We start from the raw sequence: 16,556 nt of genomic DNA, 5'->3' as shown, positions 1-16,556 counted from the left end.
ATCCATGGAATTTTCCAGGCAAGGGTACTGGAGTGGGATGCCATTGCTTTCTCCATTTACATTTTTTAGGTGATGGGAAATGCTATCCTTTTAAAATCGAATCCAGTTTTCATACAGGGAAATGCTTGGTTCTTCAACTTATCTTTCAATCAGTTCTAACAAACACGTACCCTTGTGCAACGCACACCCTTATCAAGACACAGAACTTTTTCATCACTGGCAGCATTTCTGAGTCAATCTCTTCTACCCTCCTCACCCCAGAAGCAACCGCTGATTTGATTTCTATCACCATAGTTTAGTTTGGCTTATTCTAATATTTCACAAATGTTATCTTTAAAAAAACACACATTTTCTGATTGTTTGTTGTTGATGTGCCGATATGTGATGCACTAAGTTGATTTTGTCTTCAGTGACATTGCTATCTTATTGAGTCCAGTTATTTATGTGTGTGTTCTCTGGGGCTTTCTATGTTGACAGTCATATCATCTGTGAAACTGAGCATTAATGTCTTTCTTTTCTATTTTCCTTTTCTTTCTTTGTCTTGTTTTACAATGCAGGCTAAGATCTTTGGTGCAGTATGAATAAGAATGAACTGTGGGCACTCTTGCCTTAGTTCTGATGTCAAAGAAAACTTCTGCAGCATTTCACTCTTAAGTGTAATGTTTTGCTTTGTACCTAAGACAAAGGTTTAAATTTTTAAAAAAGTATTTATTTGGCGGCACCAGATCTTAGTTGTGACATACAGGATCTTTAGTTGTGGCATGTGGGATTTAGTTCCCTGAACAGGGGTTAAACTCCGGCCCTTTGCTTTGGGAGTGCAAAGTCCTAACCACTGGACCGCCAAGCTAAAATTTTATAGCACTATTTACATCATATTTGTTTTACACTGACTTCTGTCTATAGCACTTGATCCTGGTTTTCTTTGAGAGTAGGATGTTCTCGCCTTAAATACATTCATTTATGTTAAAGTTCATGTTCCACGTAGAATGCTTAAGTAGGCTGTGGATGTGGAAATAATTCAGAAGAAGATACAATCTGAAGATGAAAGTGTGAGATACAAAGATACAGAGAAGAGTGTGTATTGAATTGATTCATAAATGCAGCTAAGTTTGTACTCCAGCAGTGTCTGTCCCTGCTTGAGTTTTTTATCTATAAAATGAATATAATAGTTGTAATTATTTTGTAAGATTATTGCAAGGATTCCATGGTATCTCTCATATAAATATGATTACATATATTTAAAAAATTTAAAATAAATTCCCCTTTTCATTATTTTAATCATTTCTGATCTGACTTAAATGTGCCCACATGCATGTGAGCAAAAATATTCACAAATACTGAGGCAGAATAGCCTCCAAAAATCTATAATTTTTAGATACATAGGAATTAATGACACTGAAATTATAACCAGGGTTTTACACTGACATTTTAGAGCCCATAGATGTTGTGTGACTCATTTTTACCTTTTTCAAATGCAGAGAAAAATTGAGAGTCACTTCAAAAGAACCAAAGATTCAGTATCGGGGGTTCGATTAATATAACTCCCTATACTAATGGAATCAAGAACAAAATACACTTGCTTGTCTTGTACAAGTTTTTGAAATCACTTAATCAAAGTCAACATCCATTCTTGATTCAATGAAATAAGCAAATACAAAGACTTTCCAAGAATCTAGGAATACAAAGAAATTTATTTAAATGGATAAAAATGTTTCTATAAATTAGAAGTTTGGGATTAACATATATACCCTGCTGTATATAAAATAGATGTCCAACAAAGACCTGCTATATCACACAGGGAACTATATTCATTATCTTATAACAACTTATTTGTTATTATTATTATTATTATTTTTTGGCTGCACTGGGTCCTCATTGCTGTGCTGGCTTTCTCTAGTTGCATCCCATGGGGACTACTGTAGTTGCATGCGGGCTTTGCACTGCGGTGCTTCTCTTGTCACAGAGCACAGGGTCTAGGCGCGTGGGCTTCAGCAGTTACAGCGTGTGGGCTCAATAGTTTGGTGCAGGGGGTTTGTTGCTCCACAGCATGTGTGATCTTCCCTGATCAGGGATTGAACCCATGTCGCCTACATGGGCAGGCAGATTCTTCACCACTGGGCCACCAGGGAAGACCTTGCAAAAAGTTATAATGGAAAACAATCTGAAAAAGAATTATCTATCTATATCTGAATCACTTTGTTGTACACTTGAAACTAAGACAACATTGTAAATCAACTAATACGTCAATTTAACAAAAAAGAAAAAGGAAAACAGAATTTCTGTTAGGAACCAACAGCAAACGTTATAATTAATGGGGACACACAGAGTAGAAGCATTCCTGTTTAATTTTTAAATTCATTTTGATGAGCTGACCTCTCTACACAGAGAGAGTAAAACTTAACAGAAGCAGAGTAGAACCACGGGTACAAGGAGCTGGGGGTAGAGGTGGGGAAATTAATGGGCAGATATTGGTTAAAGGGTATTAAGTTGAAGTTACATAGGCTGAGTCAGTCTCGAGCTCTAGGGTACTGTATGACTGTACTTGGTAACCCTGTATTGAACAACATAACTGCTCTATGAGAGTAGATTTCAAGTGCATTCATTACGCACGAAGACATGGTGACTACGAGAAGTCTTAATTAGTTTGACTGTAGTAATGCTTTCACTATTGAATAAGTACATCAAACCGTCCTGTTGCTTACCTTATATATATATATATATTTTAATTTGAAGATACATAAATTTAAAACAATATAGAGAAAGTGCTGAGAATGGAACACGTCACAGGTGCTCACGGTGACTTCCACTGCATACAAAGCAATGAAGTTATAGTCAAGAAAATCGACTCCAGACTCATACCATCTTGGAATTAAATTTCAGCTCTTCCATGGTCTTACTTTTGTTTGTTTGTTTTTATTTGGATTTTTTAAAAAAATGAAGTATAGTTGATTTGTGCGTGCTAAGTCACTTAAGTCATATCCAACTCTTTGTGACCCAATGGACTGTAGCCCAGCAGGCTTCTCTGTCTATGGGGATTCTCCAGGCAAGAATTTTATGGTATTGTTAGTTTCAAGTACATAGCAAATATGATACAGTTATATATATGTATGTGCTGTGCTTAGTTGCTCAGTCGTGTCTGACTCTTTGCGCACCCATGGACTATAGCCTGCCAGGCTCCTCTGTCCATGGGGATTCTCCAGGGAGGAATACTGGAGTGGGTTGCCATATATTCTTTTTGAGATTCTTTTCCATTGTAAGTTATTTCAAGAGCATTGACTATATTTGCCTGTGCTATACAGTAGGTCCCTGTTGTTTACTTATTTTATAGTCAATAGTGTGTATCTGTAAATCCCTATCTCCTAATTTGTCACCCTCTCGGCCTTTCCCCTTTGATGACCAGAAGTGTGTTTTCTATGCCACATGCTTACTCTTTTTCCTTTTTTAACTTCTTATTTTATATTGGAATATAGTTGATTAACAATGTTGTGTGAGTTTCAGGTGTACAGTCAGGTGATTCAATGATACATATACATGTATCTCTTCTTTTTTCAAATTCTTGTCCCATTTAGGTTGTTACATAATATTGAGCAGAGTTCCCTGTGCATAGAATTTTTTTTTTTTTGGCCACACCTCTGTGACTTGTGGGATCTTAATTTTTTGACCAGGGATCAAACCTGTGCCCCCTGCACTGGAAGCACAGAGTCTTAACCACTAGACCACCAGGGAATCCCCAGCCAAAGAGTCACTCTTGCAGTTAATAATCTTGGGCAACTTTCCTTCCCTCTTTGAGCCTCCTTCCTTTTAGGTAAAATGGGCATTAAAACCCCACAGGGTGATCAAGAGAATGGAACAAGTCTGAGTGCCCAACCACATAGAGTAGGCATCCCCAAATACAAATAATGTAGAATCACAGAGTTGTTGTTGCTCTTGTTGTTTAGTTGCTAAGTTATGTCTGACTCTTTTGTGACCCCATGGACTGTAGCCTCCCAGGCTCCTCTGTCCATGGGATTTTCCCAGGCAAGAATGCTGGAGCGTGTTGCCATTTCCTTCTCCAGGGGATCTTCCCGACCCAGGGATCGAACCCAGGTCTCCTGCATTGCAGGCAGATTCTTTACCACTGAACCACCAGGGAAGCCCATTATAGGTTATTATAAAATATTAAATATAATTTCCAGTGCTATACTGGGATAGCACTGGGATAGCAGGGATATTTCATATAAGTGGAATGTCAAGGACATTTCATATAAATATTATCAGGGATGTTTCATATAAATGGAACCACAAAATACGTGACCTTCTGTCTGGCAGTTTTCACAGAACATGGTTTTGGTTATTTGTAGCATGCATTGTTAGTCCTTCACCCCTTTTTGTGGCTGAGTTGTATTCTACTGCTTAGCTGTGCCTCATTTTGTGTACCCAGTATCAGTTGATGGACATAGACAGATAAAAGCATAGAGACAGAAGGCACACTAACGGTTGCCTGGGAGACGGGAGGGGAGAGAGGAATGCAAAGTGGGTGCTTCGTGGGTGCAGGATTTCCTTTTGGGTGACAGATTGTCTTGGAACTAGGTGGGGTGATGATGGCACAATACTGTGAACCCATTAAATGCCACTGAGGTGGACATTTAAAAATGGTTAATGGTTATAATGGGATTCCCTGGTGGCTCAGCAGTAAAGAATCCACCTGCAATGTAGGAGACACAGGTTTGATCCCTGGGTCGGGAAGACCCCCCTGGAGAAGGAAACGGCAACCCACTCCCGTATTTTTGTCTGGGAAATTCCATGGACAGAGGAGCCTGGAGGGCTACGGTCCATGGTGTTGGGAAGAGTTTCACATGACTTAGCAATTAAACCACCACCGCTCAATGGTTATAAAATAGATAACTAATAAGAACCTACTGTGTAGCACAGGGAACTCTGCTCAGTATTCTGTAATGGCAGAGAGGACCGCAACATTGTAAAGCAAGTGCTACTGCTGCTGCTAAGTCGCTTCAGTTGTGTCCAACTCTGTGCGACCCCATAGATGGCAGCCCACCAGGCTCCCCCGTCCCTGGGATTCTCCAGGCAAGAACACTGGACTGGGTTGCCATTTCCTTCTCCAATGCACGAAAGTGAAAAGTGAAAGTGAAGTCACTCAGTCGTGTCTGATTCTTAGCGACCCCATGGACTGCAGCCTACTAGGCTCCTCCACCCATGAGATTTTCCAGGCAAGAGTACTGGAGTGGGGTGCCATTGCCTTCTCTGTGTAAAGCAGTTATCCTCCAATTTAAAAATTAGGGTATCCCTGTGTCAGATATTTTGCATACAACCTGAAGATCAATTGTACAATAGTATTAGACAACTTTAAATGCTTACATCTACTATTTTCGAAAATAAAAATACTTTTACATTGCTCTAAAAAAAGACTGTAATGACCTACATGGGAAAAGAATCTTAAAAAGAGTGGATATATGTATATGTATAACTGAAAAACTTTATTGCAGAGCAGAAACTAACACAATGTTGTAAATCAACTATACCCCAATAAAAATTATTTGAACAATGAATAAAGTGGCTAATGGTTAAATTTTTTATTGTGGTAAACTATACATATTTATCATTATATATAAATAAAATAAGTATATTTTATAAATATAAGTAAAATTTTATGTGAAAATATACAAATAACGTATATATAAACTAAAACAGTAATACTTGCCATTTTAACCACTTGCAAGTATACAGTGCAGTGGCATTTAATACATTCATCATGTAGTGTCTCCATCACCACTATATCCAAAACTTTTTCATCATCCCCAACAGAAACTCTGTGCCCATTAAACACAGACTCCCCATCCCCTCGCCCAGCCTCTGGTATGCCCCCCATCCTAATTTCTGTCTTTATGGATGTGCCTTTTCTAGGGACTTATATAGGTGGTATCATACAACTTTCATCTTTCTGTATTTGGCTTATTTCACTTAGCATAATATTTTCAAGGTTTATCTGTGATGCAGCAAAAATCAAAATTTCATTCCTTTTCGATGGCTGCGTATCATTGCATTGTTTATATACACCAGATTGTTATCTGTTAATGGTTAGCTTTGTATCTTATGAGTTGTACTTCAGTAAAAAAAAAAAAAATGCAGGGGTAGATGTGGCTTCAGGTATAGCTTGATCTTTCCTGAGGGGGCTGTGCCTTCTTTTGCCTCTTCCTGGGCCAGACCTCAAGCCCAGTGGCCAGGAGTCAGCTTCTCCCCTGTCCCGTTTTGTTTCCTCCAGCCTCATTTCTCTTCCCACAGTTCCTCTGCCTTAAGAATATCCGCACTTTCCTGTCTACCTGCTATGAGAAGTTTGGCCTCAAGAGGAGTGAACTCTTTGAGGCCTTCGACCTCTTCGATGTGCAGGATTTTGGCAAGGTAAGATGGGACTGAGCTGCCTGTGAGCTGGACACTTAGAGCCCAAAGACTGGATTTCAATTTGTTTCCATGAATGTCTACACTGGACAAACCAAGTGTTGTCAGGGAAGGACTGCTGGGCTAGAACAAGTCGTACAGCAGGTGCAAAAAGCCTTGCTTGGAACACGTGGAGCCCAGTGTGAGTCCCTGTCTCATCACTTGCTGTGTGACCTCGGATATGTGGCCGAGCCTCTCTGAGCCCTAGGTCCTTTGTAACTTGGAAATAAGATCATCCCATTCTGTCTGAGCATTTATGACGACTGACTAGAACAAAGGGTTCAAGTGGTGGGTGCTCAGTTAAGGGAATGTGGACATGCTGACGTGGGACATAGGAAGGTGGGAAAATTCTGAATTGGGCTCCCAGGGACATGAAGTCCAACCTCAAGGTCAAGTGCTTGGAGGCTGTGTTCTGGCATGCGGGTGGGGAAGGGGCTTGCTGAGCAGCCTTGGCCCCCGTCACAGGTCATCTACACCCTGTCCGCTCTGTCCTGGACCCCGATTGCCCAGAACAAGGGGATCATGTGAGTAACTACATGAGCCGTCGCTCTGGACCCAGTTCGGCCCTATTCCTCCTCCTTGAAGCCCCCTGCCCACCTGGCCCCCCTGGGTCTCTGCTCATACCATCTCTCCCCCAGGCCCTTCCCCACTGAGGAGAGTGTGGGTGATGAAGACATCTACAGTGGACTGTCCGACCAGATCGAGTGAGTGTCTGAGACCATGATCCTGCCCTGGTGGTCTGAGGAGGCAAGGCCCCGCCAAGGGGGGTGCGGGTCTGAGGGGACATGGCCTCTCCCTGGGGTGTCGGAGGGTCCCTGGTCTGGGGGCTTCCCTAGCTCCTCCTGACTCCGCGTCTTGCAGCGACACGGTGGAGGAGGATGAGGACCTGTACGACTGCGTGGAGAACGAGGAGGCAGAGGGCGATGAGGTCTACGAGGACCTCATGCGCTCGGAGCCGGTACCCATGACGGTGTGTGGGGACGCAGGACCCGGTTGGGCAGGCTCATGGGTGGGGCGCATCCCAGACACCCCAACATCAGCCTATCCTCCCCACTCTCAGCCCAAGATGACAGAGTATGACAAGCGGTGCTGCTGTCTGCGGGAGATCCAGCAGACGGAGGAGAAGTATACGGACACGCTGGGCTCCATCCAACAGGTGATGCTCCGAGCCGGTCCTTGCCAGACGCATGCGCAGAGCGGAGAGGCAGCATCCACCTGACACGGGCTTGGGGATATTTCCTGATCTCACTGCTCCGTATTTCTTCGTCTCTCATAGTTTCTGGTCCCGTTGGTGTTGCTCCCTGCTTCCCCCTCTGTTTGAATTTCTCTCCTTCTGTGTCTCTTTATCCCTGTCTCCCTCTTTTCCTGTATCCTCATTTGCCCATCTATCTCTATTACTTTCACTTTCTACTTCTTCTTTTTCCTTTGGCCCTCTCTCTCTCTCTCTCTCTCTCTCTCTTTTTTTTTTTTTTTTTTTGCTGCACTATGTGGCATGTGAGATCTCAGTTCCCTGGACCAGGGATCTAACCCATGCCCCCTGCAGTGGAAGCATGGAGTCTTAAGCACTGGACCACCAGGGAAGTCCCTGGCCATCTCTTTTTTAACCATTTTATTGAGATTTAATAAAAATGCCATACAATTCAGCCATTGAGCATCTACAATTTAATATTTTCTGGTATATTCACAAGGGTTTGCTACCATTACCACTGTTTATTTTTTAAAAAATTTATTGGAGTATAGTTGATTTACAGTGTTGTATGTGTGCTCAATCACGTCCAGCTCTTTGTGACCCCCATGGACTGCAGCCTGCCAGGCTCCTCTGTCCATAGGATTCTCCAGGCAAGAATACTGGAGCGGGTAGCCATTCCCTCCTCCAGGGGATCTACCTGACCCTGGGATTGAACCTGTGTCTCCTGCGTTGGCAGGCAGGTTCTTTGCTACTAGCGCCACCTGGGAACCCCACAAAGTTGTGTACCACTGTTTAATTTTAGAACATTTTCTTTCTTTTTCTGTTGTTTTGGCCTTGCAGCTTGTGAGATCTTAGTTCCTGGGCCAGGAATTGAACCCAGGCTCTCCTAAACCATTGGACAACCAGGAAATTCCCAATTTTAGAACATTTTCACCATCCCTCAAAGAAACCCCATACCCCTTAACCATCACCCCTTAAACTCCGATTTCCCTGCAGCCCCCCCCCTGGCAACCACTAACCTACTTTCTGTCTTTGTGGCGTTACTTATTCTGGACATTTCATCTAAATGAACTCATTCATGTGTGGCCTTCTCTGCCTGGCTTCTCTCGCTGAACATCGTGTTTCAAGGCTCATCCACACTGTAGTGAGTGTCAGGGCTTCACTCCTTTTCCTGGATGGACCGCATTTTGTTATTCATTCATCTGTCGACGGACATGTGGGTTGCTTCCGCTTTGGGAATTTATGATGATGAATTCTGCGTGGAACAGTCCTGTACAGGTTTTTTGTGTGGACTTTCTCCATTTCTCTTTTCTCTCATTTTCCGTTTCCTTGCCTCTGTCTCTTTCTTTCTACACATCTCTCTCTCCCAGTCTCATGTTTCCATTTGTCCATTTCCATCTCTGTCTCCTCCTCTCTGTGTCTCTGGGGCTCGCCTGGAAGGAGGAGTCTTCCCCTTCTCCATCCTTCTCTCCCCACTCCCCCACAGCATTTTATGAAGCCCTTGCAGCGGTTCCTTAACCACCAAGACATCGAGATTATCTTCATCAACATTGAGGTGAGCTGACTGATTACTGCCTTCCCGGGCTTCTGTCCAGAGGGGATGGTTTGCTGGCTTCACCTGTCCCTGGAGTTTGGGGGTTGGGAGATGAACCTCGTAGGGTGGGCAGATGACCCTTCTCCCACCCAGCATCCCCAGCTCCAGGCTCCCACGCCAAATCTCACCCCTTCCCTCCAAGTAGGACCTGCTTCATGTGCACATCCATTTCCTAAAGGAGATGAAGGAAGCCCTGGCCAACCCCAGTGCAGCCACCCTCTACCAGGTCTTCATCAAATACAAGGAGAGGTGAGACCCAGGCAGCCAGCCCAGACCTCTGGAGGTCACCCTGCCCTGCCCAGGCTGGGCATTCGGGAGACACTGCCCTCATAGACCACCAAACAAAGAAGGCTTTTCTTTCTTTGCCTGTGGGCACAGGGCTGCTCATCTCTGGTTAAACTCCCAGCTCTTCCTCTTGTGAGCTGTATGGCACTAGAAAGTCACTTAACCTCTCTGTGCTTCTACTTCTTCATCTCTAAAACCAGTGTGACCCCAGAATGTTCCTCTTTGGGGTTGTGGTGAGGATCAAATAAATTGATGCCTTTTTTAAAAGTCTCTCAATCATGTCCAACTCTTTGTGACCCCATGGACTATACAGTCCATGGAATTCTCCAGGCCAGAATACTGGAGGGTGTAGCCATTCCCTTCTCCAGGGGATCTTTCCAACCGAGGGATCAAACCCAGGCCTCCCGCATTGCAGGCGGATTCTTTACCAGCTGAGCCACTAGGGAAGCCCAAGAATACTGGAGTGGGTAGCCTATCCCTTTTCCAGAGGATATTTCCGACCCAGGAGTCGAACAGGGGTCTCCTGCACTGCAGGCGGATTCTTTACCAGCTGGGCTACCAGCGAATTCTACAGAGCTTAATGTGGAACTTAGCACACAGTACATGTTCAATAAATTCTTATTAAATAAATGAACATTAAGCAGATATGATATGCCAGGTGTTCCACTAAGAGCTTCTTGTGCATTATCTCATTTAATGCTACAATAACCCATATGTGGGAGGTGCTATTGTTATGCCCATTTACAGACAGGGAGACTGAGGCTCAGCACCATCCAGCTGGGAAGAGGCAGGTCCGGGACTGACACCCAGATCTGCCTAACCTTGGTGCCAGTGTCATTCCCCGGCCGCCTGCCCTCTTCCCACAGGTTCCTCATCTACGGCCGCTACTGCAGCCAGGTGGAGTCGGCCAGCAAGCACCTGGACCGCGTGGCCACAGCCCGGGAGGATGTACAAATGAAGCTGGAAGTAGGGGATGGGCTTCATCTTTGCGGGGGGAAGCTCTCTCACTCCTTTCCACTCTCTGGGGGGCAGTAGTGGGGAGACTGAGCTGGAGGGAGCATTCCTCCCTGCTGCAGCCCAGCCAGGGGTCTGCCCGCTGAAGGTTTGGGGAGGGAGGTACTGATCAGCCAAGTGGGAGAAACTGAGCAGGAGGAGATAGACCAGAGCACTGAGCCTTGACCCCAGCTGAACCCTGTACTCTGGATGGAGCCCTGGGACCAGCCTGAGATCCTGACACTGACCTGAACTCCGAGGGCACACTGAACCCCAGCGAGAGGCCCAGCCCTGGCTGTGCACCAAGTCTGGGCCAAACCTCAGTTCTGGGCTGAGTTCCAACTTCACACAGAGCCCCGATCCCAGCCAAGCCCTGATCCTGTAGGGAGCATGGATCCTGGACTGAAACGAAACCTGGATCCGTTTGTCTAGTGGGAGCATAGACAGAGCAGGGATGATGAGGGATGGCCAGTCTCTGCTGCCCGTTCAATATCTTTGGTCTCCATCATGGGGACCCTCCAGGCCTGTGTACCTTCTCTGGAGCCCCCTTCAGCTGAGGAATCCTGGGCATCTACCCCAGACAGCCTCCAGCTGGTCACCCTTACCCCGTAGTGTTCTTCTTTATTTCCTTGGGGAGCGGGGAGAAGAGGCTTCAGGTTCTAGAACAATCCCTACCTGCCTCCACCTCTTCTCACTCACCCCTTTCTCCAACCTCCTAGGAATGTTCTCAGCGTGCCAACAACGGGAGGTTCACCTTAAGGGACCTGTTGATGGTCCCCATGCAGCGAGTGCTCAAATATCACCTCCTGCTCCAGGTGCACAAAGCGGGGAAGGCATGGGCACATAGATCTCCCTGCAAGGGCTCCTGGGGACTGGGCTTCCCTCTCCGGGAGGGGATCACTGGAGCTGTGCCCCAGCCTCTAGGGACAGCAGAGGGAGGAAGAAGGAGCTGGTGGGCCAGACTTGTTTGGAAGGCCCTCCAGGAGGAGGGGGCGGGCCCAGGCAATATGCATCTCCGTGCGCCACACAGGAGCTGGTGAAGCACACACAGGATGCGATGGAGAAGGACAACCTGCGGCTGGCCCTAGATGCCATGAGGGTGAGTGGCCACACACAGGGATGGCGGTGCCACACAGACACCATGGGTTTAAGTCAGGGAGTACCACCCAGGCACGGCCACACCCATGGGCCGCCCCCTCCCTCCACAGCAGGGGACACACCTGTACCTCGAATGACTCATTCCCAGCATCCCCTTGGGGACAGTGACATTCTCCTTCTGCCCCCTGCTGGAGGTTGACCCTCTATCCCCTGCCAGGTAGGGGATAGGGTTCTGGGAAGGAGGCACCCAGGCTCACCCTTGCTCCACCCCCAGGACCTGGCACAGTGCGTAAACGAGGTCAAGCGGGACAATGAGACGCTGCGGCAGATTACCAACTTCCAACTGTCCATCGAGAACCTGGTGAGCGGGTGGGCAGGGAGGGCCGGGGTGTGGCCACGTGGAGAGGGGGTGTCATCTCTTCCTGGGGGCCCCTTGCCAGACGTCTTGTCTGCTGTGTAGGACCAGTCTCTAGCCCACTATGGCCGACCCAAGATCGATGGTGAGCTGAAGATAACTTCGGTGGAGAGGCGCTCCAAGATGGACAGGTGGGCGGAGCCAATACGGATCTGGGGCGGAGCCTGGACAAGGGTGGGGCCAGGCTACTGGTCAGGCAGGTGGGTGGAGCCAACACAGATCTAGGATGGAATCTGGGCAAGGGCTTTGTGCTATTCCTAGATAGACAGGTTTTTAAAAAAAAAGTCCCCTAGGTGTGTCCGACTCTTTGCGATCCCATAGACTGTAGCCCGCCAGGTTCCTCTCTTCATGGGAATCTCCAGACAAGAATACTGGAGTGGGTTGCCATTCCCTTCTCCAGAGGATCTTCCCAGCCTAGGGATCGAACCTGGTTTTCCCGCATTGCAGGCAGATTCTTTACCATCTGAGGTAGGTGGGGCCATATGGACCAGTGGGTGGAGCCTAGACTGAGAGGAGAGGCAGAGTCAGCATGGTTGTGTGGGTGGAGCCAAGGAGGACAGGTGGCGGGAAGAGCAAGAATCAAATGGGTGTGGTCAAGATAGACAGGTAGGCGTGGCCAAGTTGACCACTCAGGAGAAGAAGAGCCAGAATCCTAGACTGACAGCAGAATGAGCCCGGAAAGTGGGAGGGGATCAGGTGGAGAGCTTGTGGGAACTTAGGGAGGAGCCAGACAGGGACACTTGATTGCTTTCAGGTATGCCTTCCTGCTTGACAAAGCTCTGCTCATCTGTAAGCGCCGAGGGGACTCCTATGACCTCAAGGACTTTGTGAACCTGCACAGCTTCCAGATTCGAGATGACTCCTCCGGAGAGAGGGACAACAAGAAGGTAAGTCTCGGAGGTGGTAACTGGGAGACCCCAATGCTGGGGACCCTCAATGCTACTTGAACTCTCTGCTTGGCCCTTGGAATGCCAGTGTGTGTGTGTGTGTGTGTGTGTGATTTAGCATTGAAACATATATATTACCATATGTGAAATAGATCACCAGTCCAAATTTGATGCATGAAACAGAGCATTCAAAGCCGGTACACTGGGACAACTTTGAGGGATGGGATGGGGAGGGAGGTTGGAGGGAGGGAGGTTCAGGATGGGGGACACATGTACACCCATGGCTGATTCATGTCAATGTACAGCAAAAATCACTACAATGTTGTAATTAGCCTCCAGTCAAGAGAAATAAATTAATTAAAAATTTTAATTTATTTATTTTGGCCCACATGGCATGTGGGATCTTAGTTCCCCCATCAAGGATCAGACTCACGCCCCCTGCAGTGGAAGTGCAGATTCTTAACCCCCAGACAGCCACGAAAGTCCTGAGTGTTATTTTGTTTTGTAATTTAAAAAATTTTTTATTTACATTTGTTTTTAATTGGAGGATAGTTGCTTTATAATATTGTGTTGGTTTCTGCCATACATCAGTGTGAATCAGCCATAGGTATAAGTATGCGTGTGTATGAACCTAGATTTGTGGGTGTGTATTTGCTTCTCCTGGGAAGCCCTTTACAGGGCCCTCCTGGGGGCAGACAGGCTGTAGTTGGCTTGACCCCTTCCTCCCCAGAGCAGCAGGGTCAATGGGCTCGTGGTCCCACCCTCTGCAGGGCAGGCGCCTTCATTTTAAACCCTGCTTCTCTGCAGTGGACTCACATGTTCCTCCTGATTGAGGACCAAGGTGCTCAGGGCTATGAGCTGTTCTTCAAGACACGAGAACTAAAGAAGAAGTGGATGGAGCAGTTCGAGATGGCCATGTGAGACCCCCTCCTCCTCCATCTTTCCATCCTCAGAGGACTTTAGGCAGCTTTGGGCTTTAGTCTCATCCTGCCGTGGGGTCACTCAGAACCTCAGTTTCTTGCTCTGGGAAATGGGAGGGACAGGCTTTCAAGACAGTCTGCATCCCCAGAATGCCAAGTGTTCACGATTTTCCATCACCAGCCTGGAAATCATTCCTCCTTGTCTTCCTCCTCCTTCTCTTTCTTGAGATGAAATTCACATAACAAAAACTTAGCCATTTTGAAGTGCACAATTCTGGGACTCCCCTGGCAGTTCAATGGTTGAAACTCCCCCTTTCAGTGCAGGGGGGTGTGAGTTCAGTCCCTGGTCAGGGAACTAAGATCCTACATGCCTTGCGGCCAAAAAACCAAAACATAAAAAATAGAAGCAATATTGTAACACATTCAATAAAGACTTTTAAAATGGTCCACATTAAAAAAGAATCTTTAAAAAAAGTGCATAGTTCAGTGGTATTTAGTAAATTCGCACTGTGCGACCATCACCTCTATCTAGTTCCAAAACATCTTCAGACCCCAAGATGAGACCCTGCACTCAAGCAGTGATCGCTTCCTGTTTTCCCTACGGCCAGCCCCTGGCACCCACTCACCCACTTTCTGTCTTCACCTGTGTTCACTGAAGCATTGTTCACAATAGCAAAATGGTGGTCACAATCCGAATGTCCATCAGTGGGTGGATGGAGAAACACAACAGGGCATATCCATGCAATGGAACAGTATTTAGCCATAAAAAAAAGGAAAGAGGTCTTGATCCATCCAGGTTGCAGCGTGTACTGGTACCTCATTGCCTTTAATGGCTGAATCCTGTTCCACTGCATGGAATTCTCTTCCCTCGCCAGCTCCAACATCTACCCTGAGAACGCCACTGCCAATGGTCATGACTTCCAGATGTTTTCCTTTGAGGACACCGCATCCTGCAAGGCTTGCCAGATGCTGCTGAGGTGGGAGTCTGGGAGGAGAGACCTGGTAGCTGGGGTGAGGAAGGGTTGTCCCTTCCTCTTTGGGGTGGGGGGCTCCCCTGGCCATCATGCCCCTGAGTTGGGAGTGGGGAGGCTCTCCTTTGATCTGCAGCTTCTCTGTCTCTCTTCTGCTCTAAAGAAAACCCAAAGGGGCCCTTTATGTTGTTGGCAAAATGATTGGCTGTGTTTGTTCAGCATCACTGGCTCCTTCCTTTATCTCCTCCTTGCATCTCAGAGGCACTTTCTATCAGGGGTACCGCTGTCAACGGTGCCGAGCACCTGCACACAAGGAGTGTCTTGGGAGGGTCCCTCCATGTGGTCGACATGGACAAGGTACTAGGGGACTGAGGTGGGAGGTGGGTTTCTGCATGAGGGTTCCCCCCACCCCATTCTAACCAGTATATCTGTATATTTACCCTCTCATAGATTATTCAGGAACTATGAAGAAGGTGAGCCCCCCCATGTTCCTTTCTGTGCATGGAAATTGGGGCAGGAGTTGGGAAGGAAGGACCTGGGAGACTCTATCGGTGGTTGTGGCTCTTGGCTGGATGCCCAGTTGATCGCTGGTTTGGGAAGATCCCCTGGAGTAGGAAATGGCAACCCACTCCACTATTTTTGCCTGGGAAATCCCATGGACAGAGGAGCCTGGCAGGCTACAGTCCCTGGGGCTGCAAAGAGTCTGACACAACTGAGTGACTGAGCAGGCACACCCGCAGGCAGATAAGGGTTGAGGAGCCCCCAGACTGGGTACAGATAGTCATGCTTGCTCTTTTGGTCTCTCTCTCCAGGATAAGCCACATCGGCGGGCTCAAGACAAAAAGAGGAATGAGCTAGGTGAGTCAGCAGGGGATGCTGTGCAGGGCAGAAAGCAATCTAGTCTTTGCCTCAGTGATGCTGACCCAGGGAGAGAGCTCAACAATTATGTTAATGACCACATAACATCCTATTTATAAAACATCTGTTCTAGTCCCAGAAACTTGAAAGGAATTTTTAAATAGCAAAGTCAATTCCTTATTAGCTTTGCTTAAACACTGTGAAGGGGGTGCTTGGAACATGGCAATCCTTGTTACCATGCGCTTTCCTCCCATTCACTTTTTTATGTATACAGGTGTTTTTTAAAATTGAAGTTTAGTTGATTTACAGTGATTCAGGCATACAGCAAAGTGATTTAGTTATACAGATATTTTTCAGATTCTTTTCTGTTGTAGGTTATAAGATGTTGAATATAGTTCCCTGTATTATAAGTAGGTCCTTGTTGTTTATCTCTTTATATATAGTAGTGTCCATCTGTCCATCTCAAATTCCCAGTTTATTCCTCCACCCCCTCCCATTCACCTTTATTATTCACTGACCACCCTCCCTTTTTTTTGTTTGCTGACAAACTCCATCTGTAGTCTTAGCTGGCTGGGCACACCTCATGCCCTTTCCCGTTGATTCTGTGTCACAGAATCTTATCGTAATAGGGTGGTTTCAGCAAAGCATAGTCCACCTGAAAGGTAGAGAGCAGGAGATGCAGTTTGACCAAGGCAGAATTCTTTTTAGCCTGGGGTGGGGGTGGTGGTGGAAAGGCTGGATTCATGTATATGTTAACAGTGTCTGGGGGATCACAGTCATGATGAGTAATTTTTATTTAACATCTATTGTATATATCCTCTGAAGTAAACTGGTGACTAAAAACAGGATACTTCCTGTCCTTCCAGAGCTCCCAGGTGGGTAGTGGGAGACAGGGTTTGGCTAAGTTATTCTAG

General features: G+C 46.6%; 1 protein-coding gene across 1 annotated transcript in view; it reads left to right on the top strand.

Annotated features, from left to right (window-relative positions):
- The window catches only part of VAV1 (vav guanine nucleotide exchange factor 1), a 65,647-nt gene that overhangs the window by 23,985 nt on the left and 25,106 nt on the right, over positions 1-16,556 (top strand). The window contains exons 2-19 of the mRNA XM_069589363.1: positions 6,280-6,396; positions 6,898-6,956; positions 7,071-7,136; positions 7,294-7,402; positions 7,493-7,588; positions 9,108-9,176; positions 9,361-9,464; positions 10,367-10,466; positions 11,213-11,308; positions 11,524-11,592; positions 11,866-11,952; positions 12,052-12,137; positions 12,761-12,893; positions 13,701-13,810; positions 14,689-14,790; positions 15,044-15,141; positions 15,235-15,257; positions 15,597-15,642. Of these exons, the coding sequence (XP_069445464.1) occupies positions 6,280-6,396; positions 6,898-6,956; positions 7,071-7,136; positions 7,294-7,402; positions 7,493-7,588; positions 9,108-9,176; positions 9,361-9,464; positions 10,367-10,466; positions 11,213-11,308; positions 11,524-11,592; positions 11,866-11,952; positions 12,052-12,137; positions 12,761-12,893; positions 13,701-13,810; positions 14,689-14,790; positions 15,044-15,141; positions 15,235-15,257; positions 15,597-15,642 (1,570 nt within the window). The remainder of the gene's footprint in view (positions 1-6,279; positions 6,397-6,897; positions 6,957-7,070; positions 7,137-7,293; positions 7,403-7,492; positions 7,589-9,107; positions 9,177-9,360; positions 9,465-10,366; positions 10,467-11,212; positions 11,309-11,523; positions 11,593-11,865; positions 11,953-12,051; positions 12,138-12,760; positions 12,894-13,700; positions 13,811-14,688; positions 14,791-15,043; positions 15,142-15,234; positions 15,258-15,596; positions 15,643-16,556) is intronic.

Source organism: Ovis canadensis, chromosome 5 (assembly GCF_042477335.2).
Source record: "Ovis canadensis isolate MfBH-ARS-UI-01 breed Bighorn chromosome 5, ARS-UI_OviCan_v2, whole genome shotgun sequence".
Taxonomy (NCBI): domain Eukaryota; kingdom Metazoa; phylum Chordata; class Mammalia; order Artiodactyla; family Bovidae; genus Ovis; species Ovis canadensis.
This window is presented reverse-complemented; position numbering and strand designations above follow the sequence as displayed.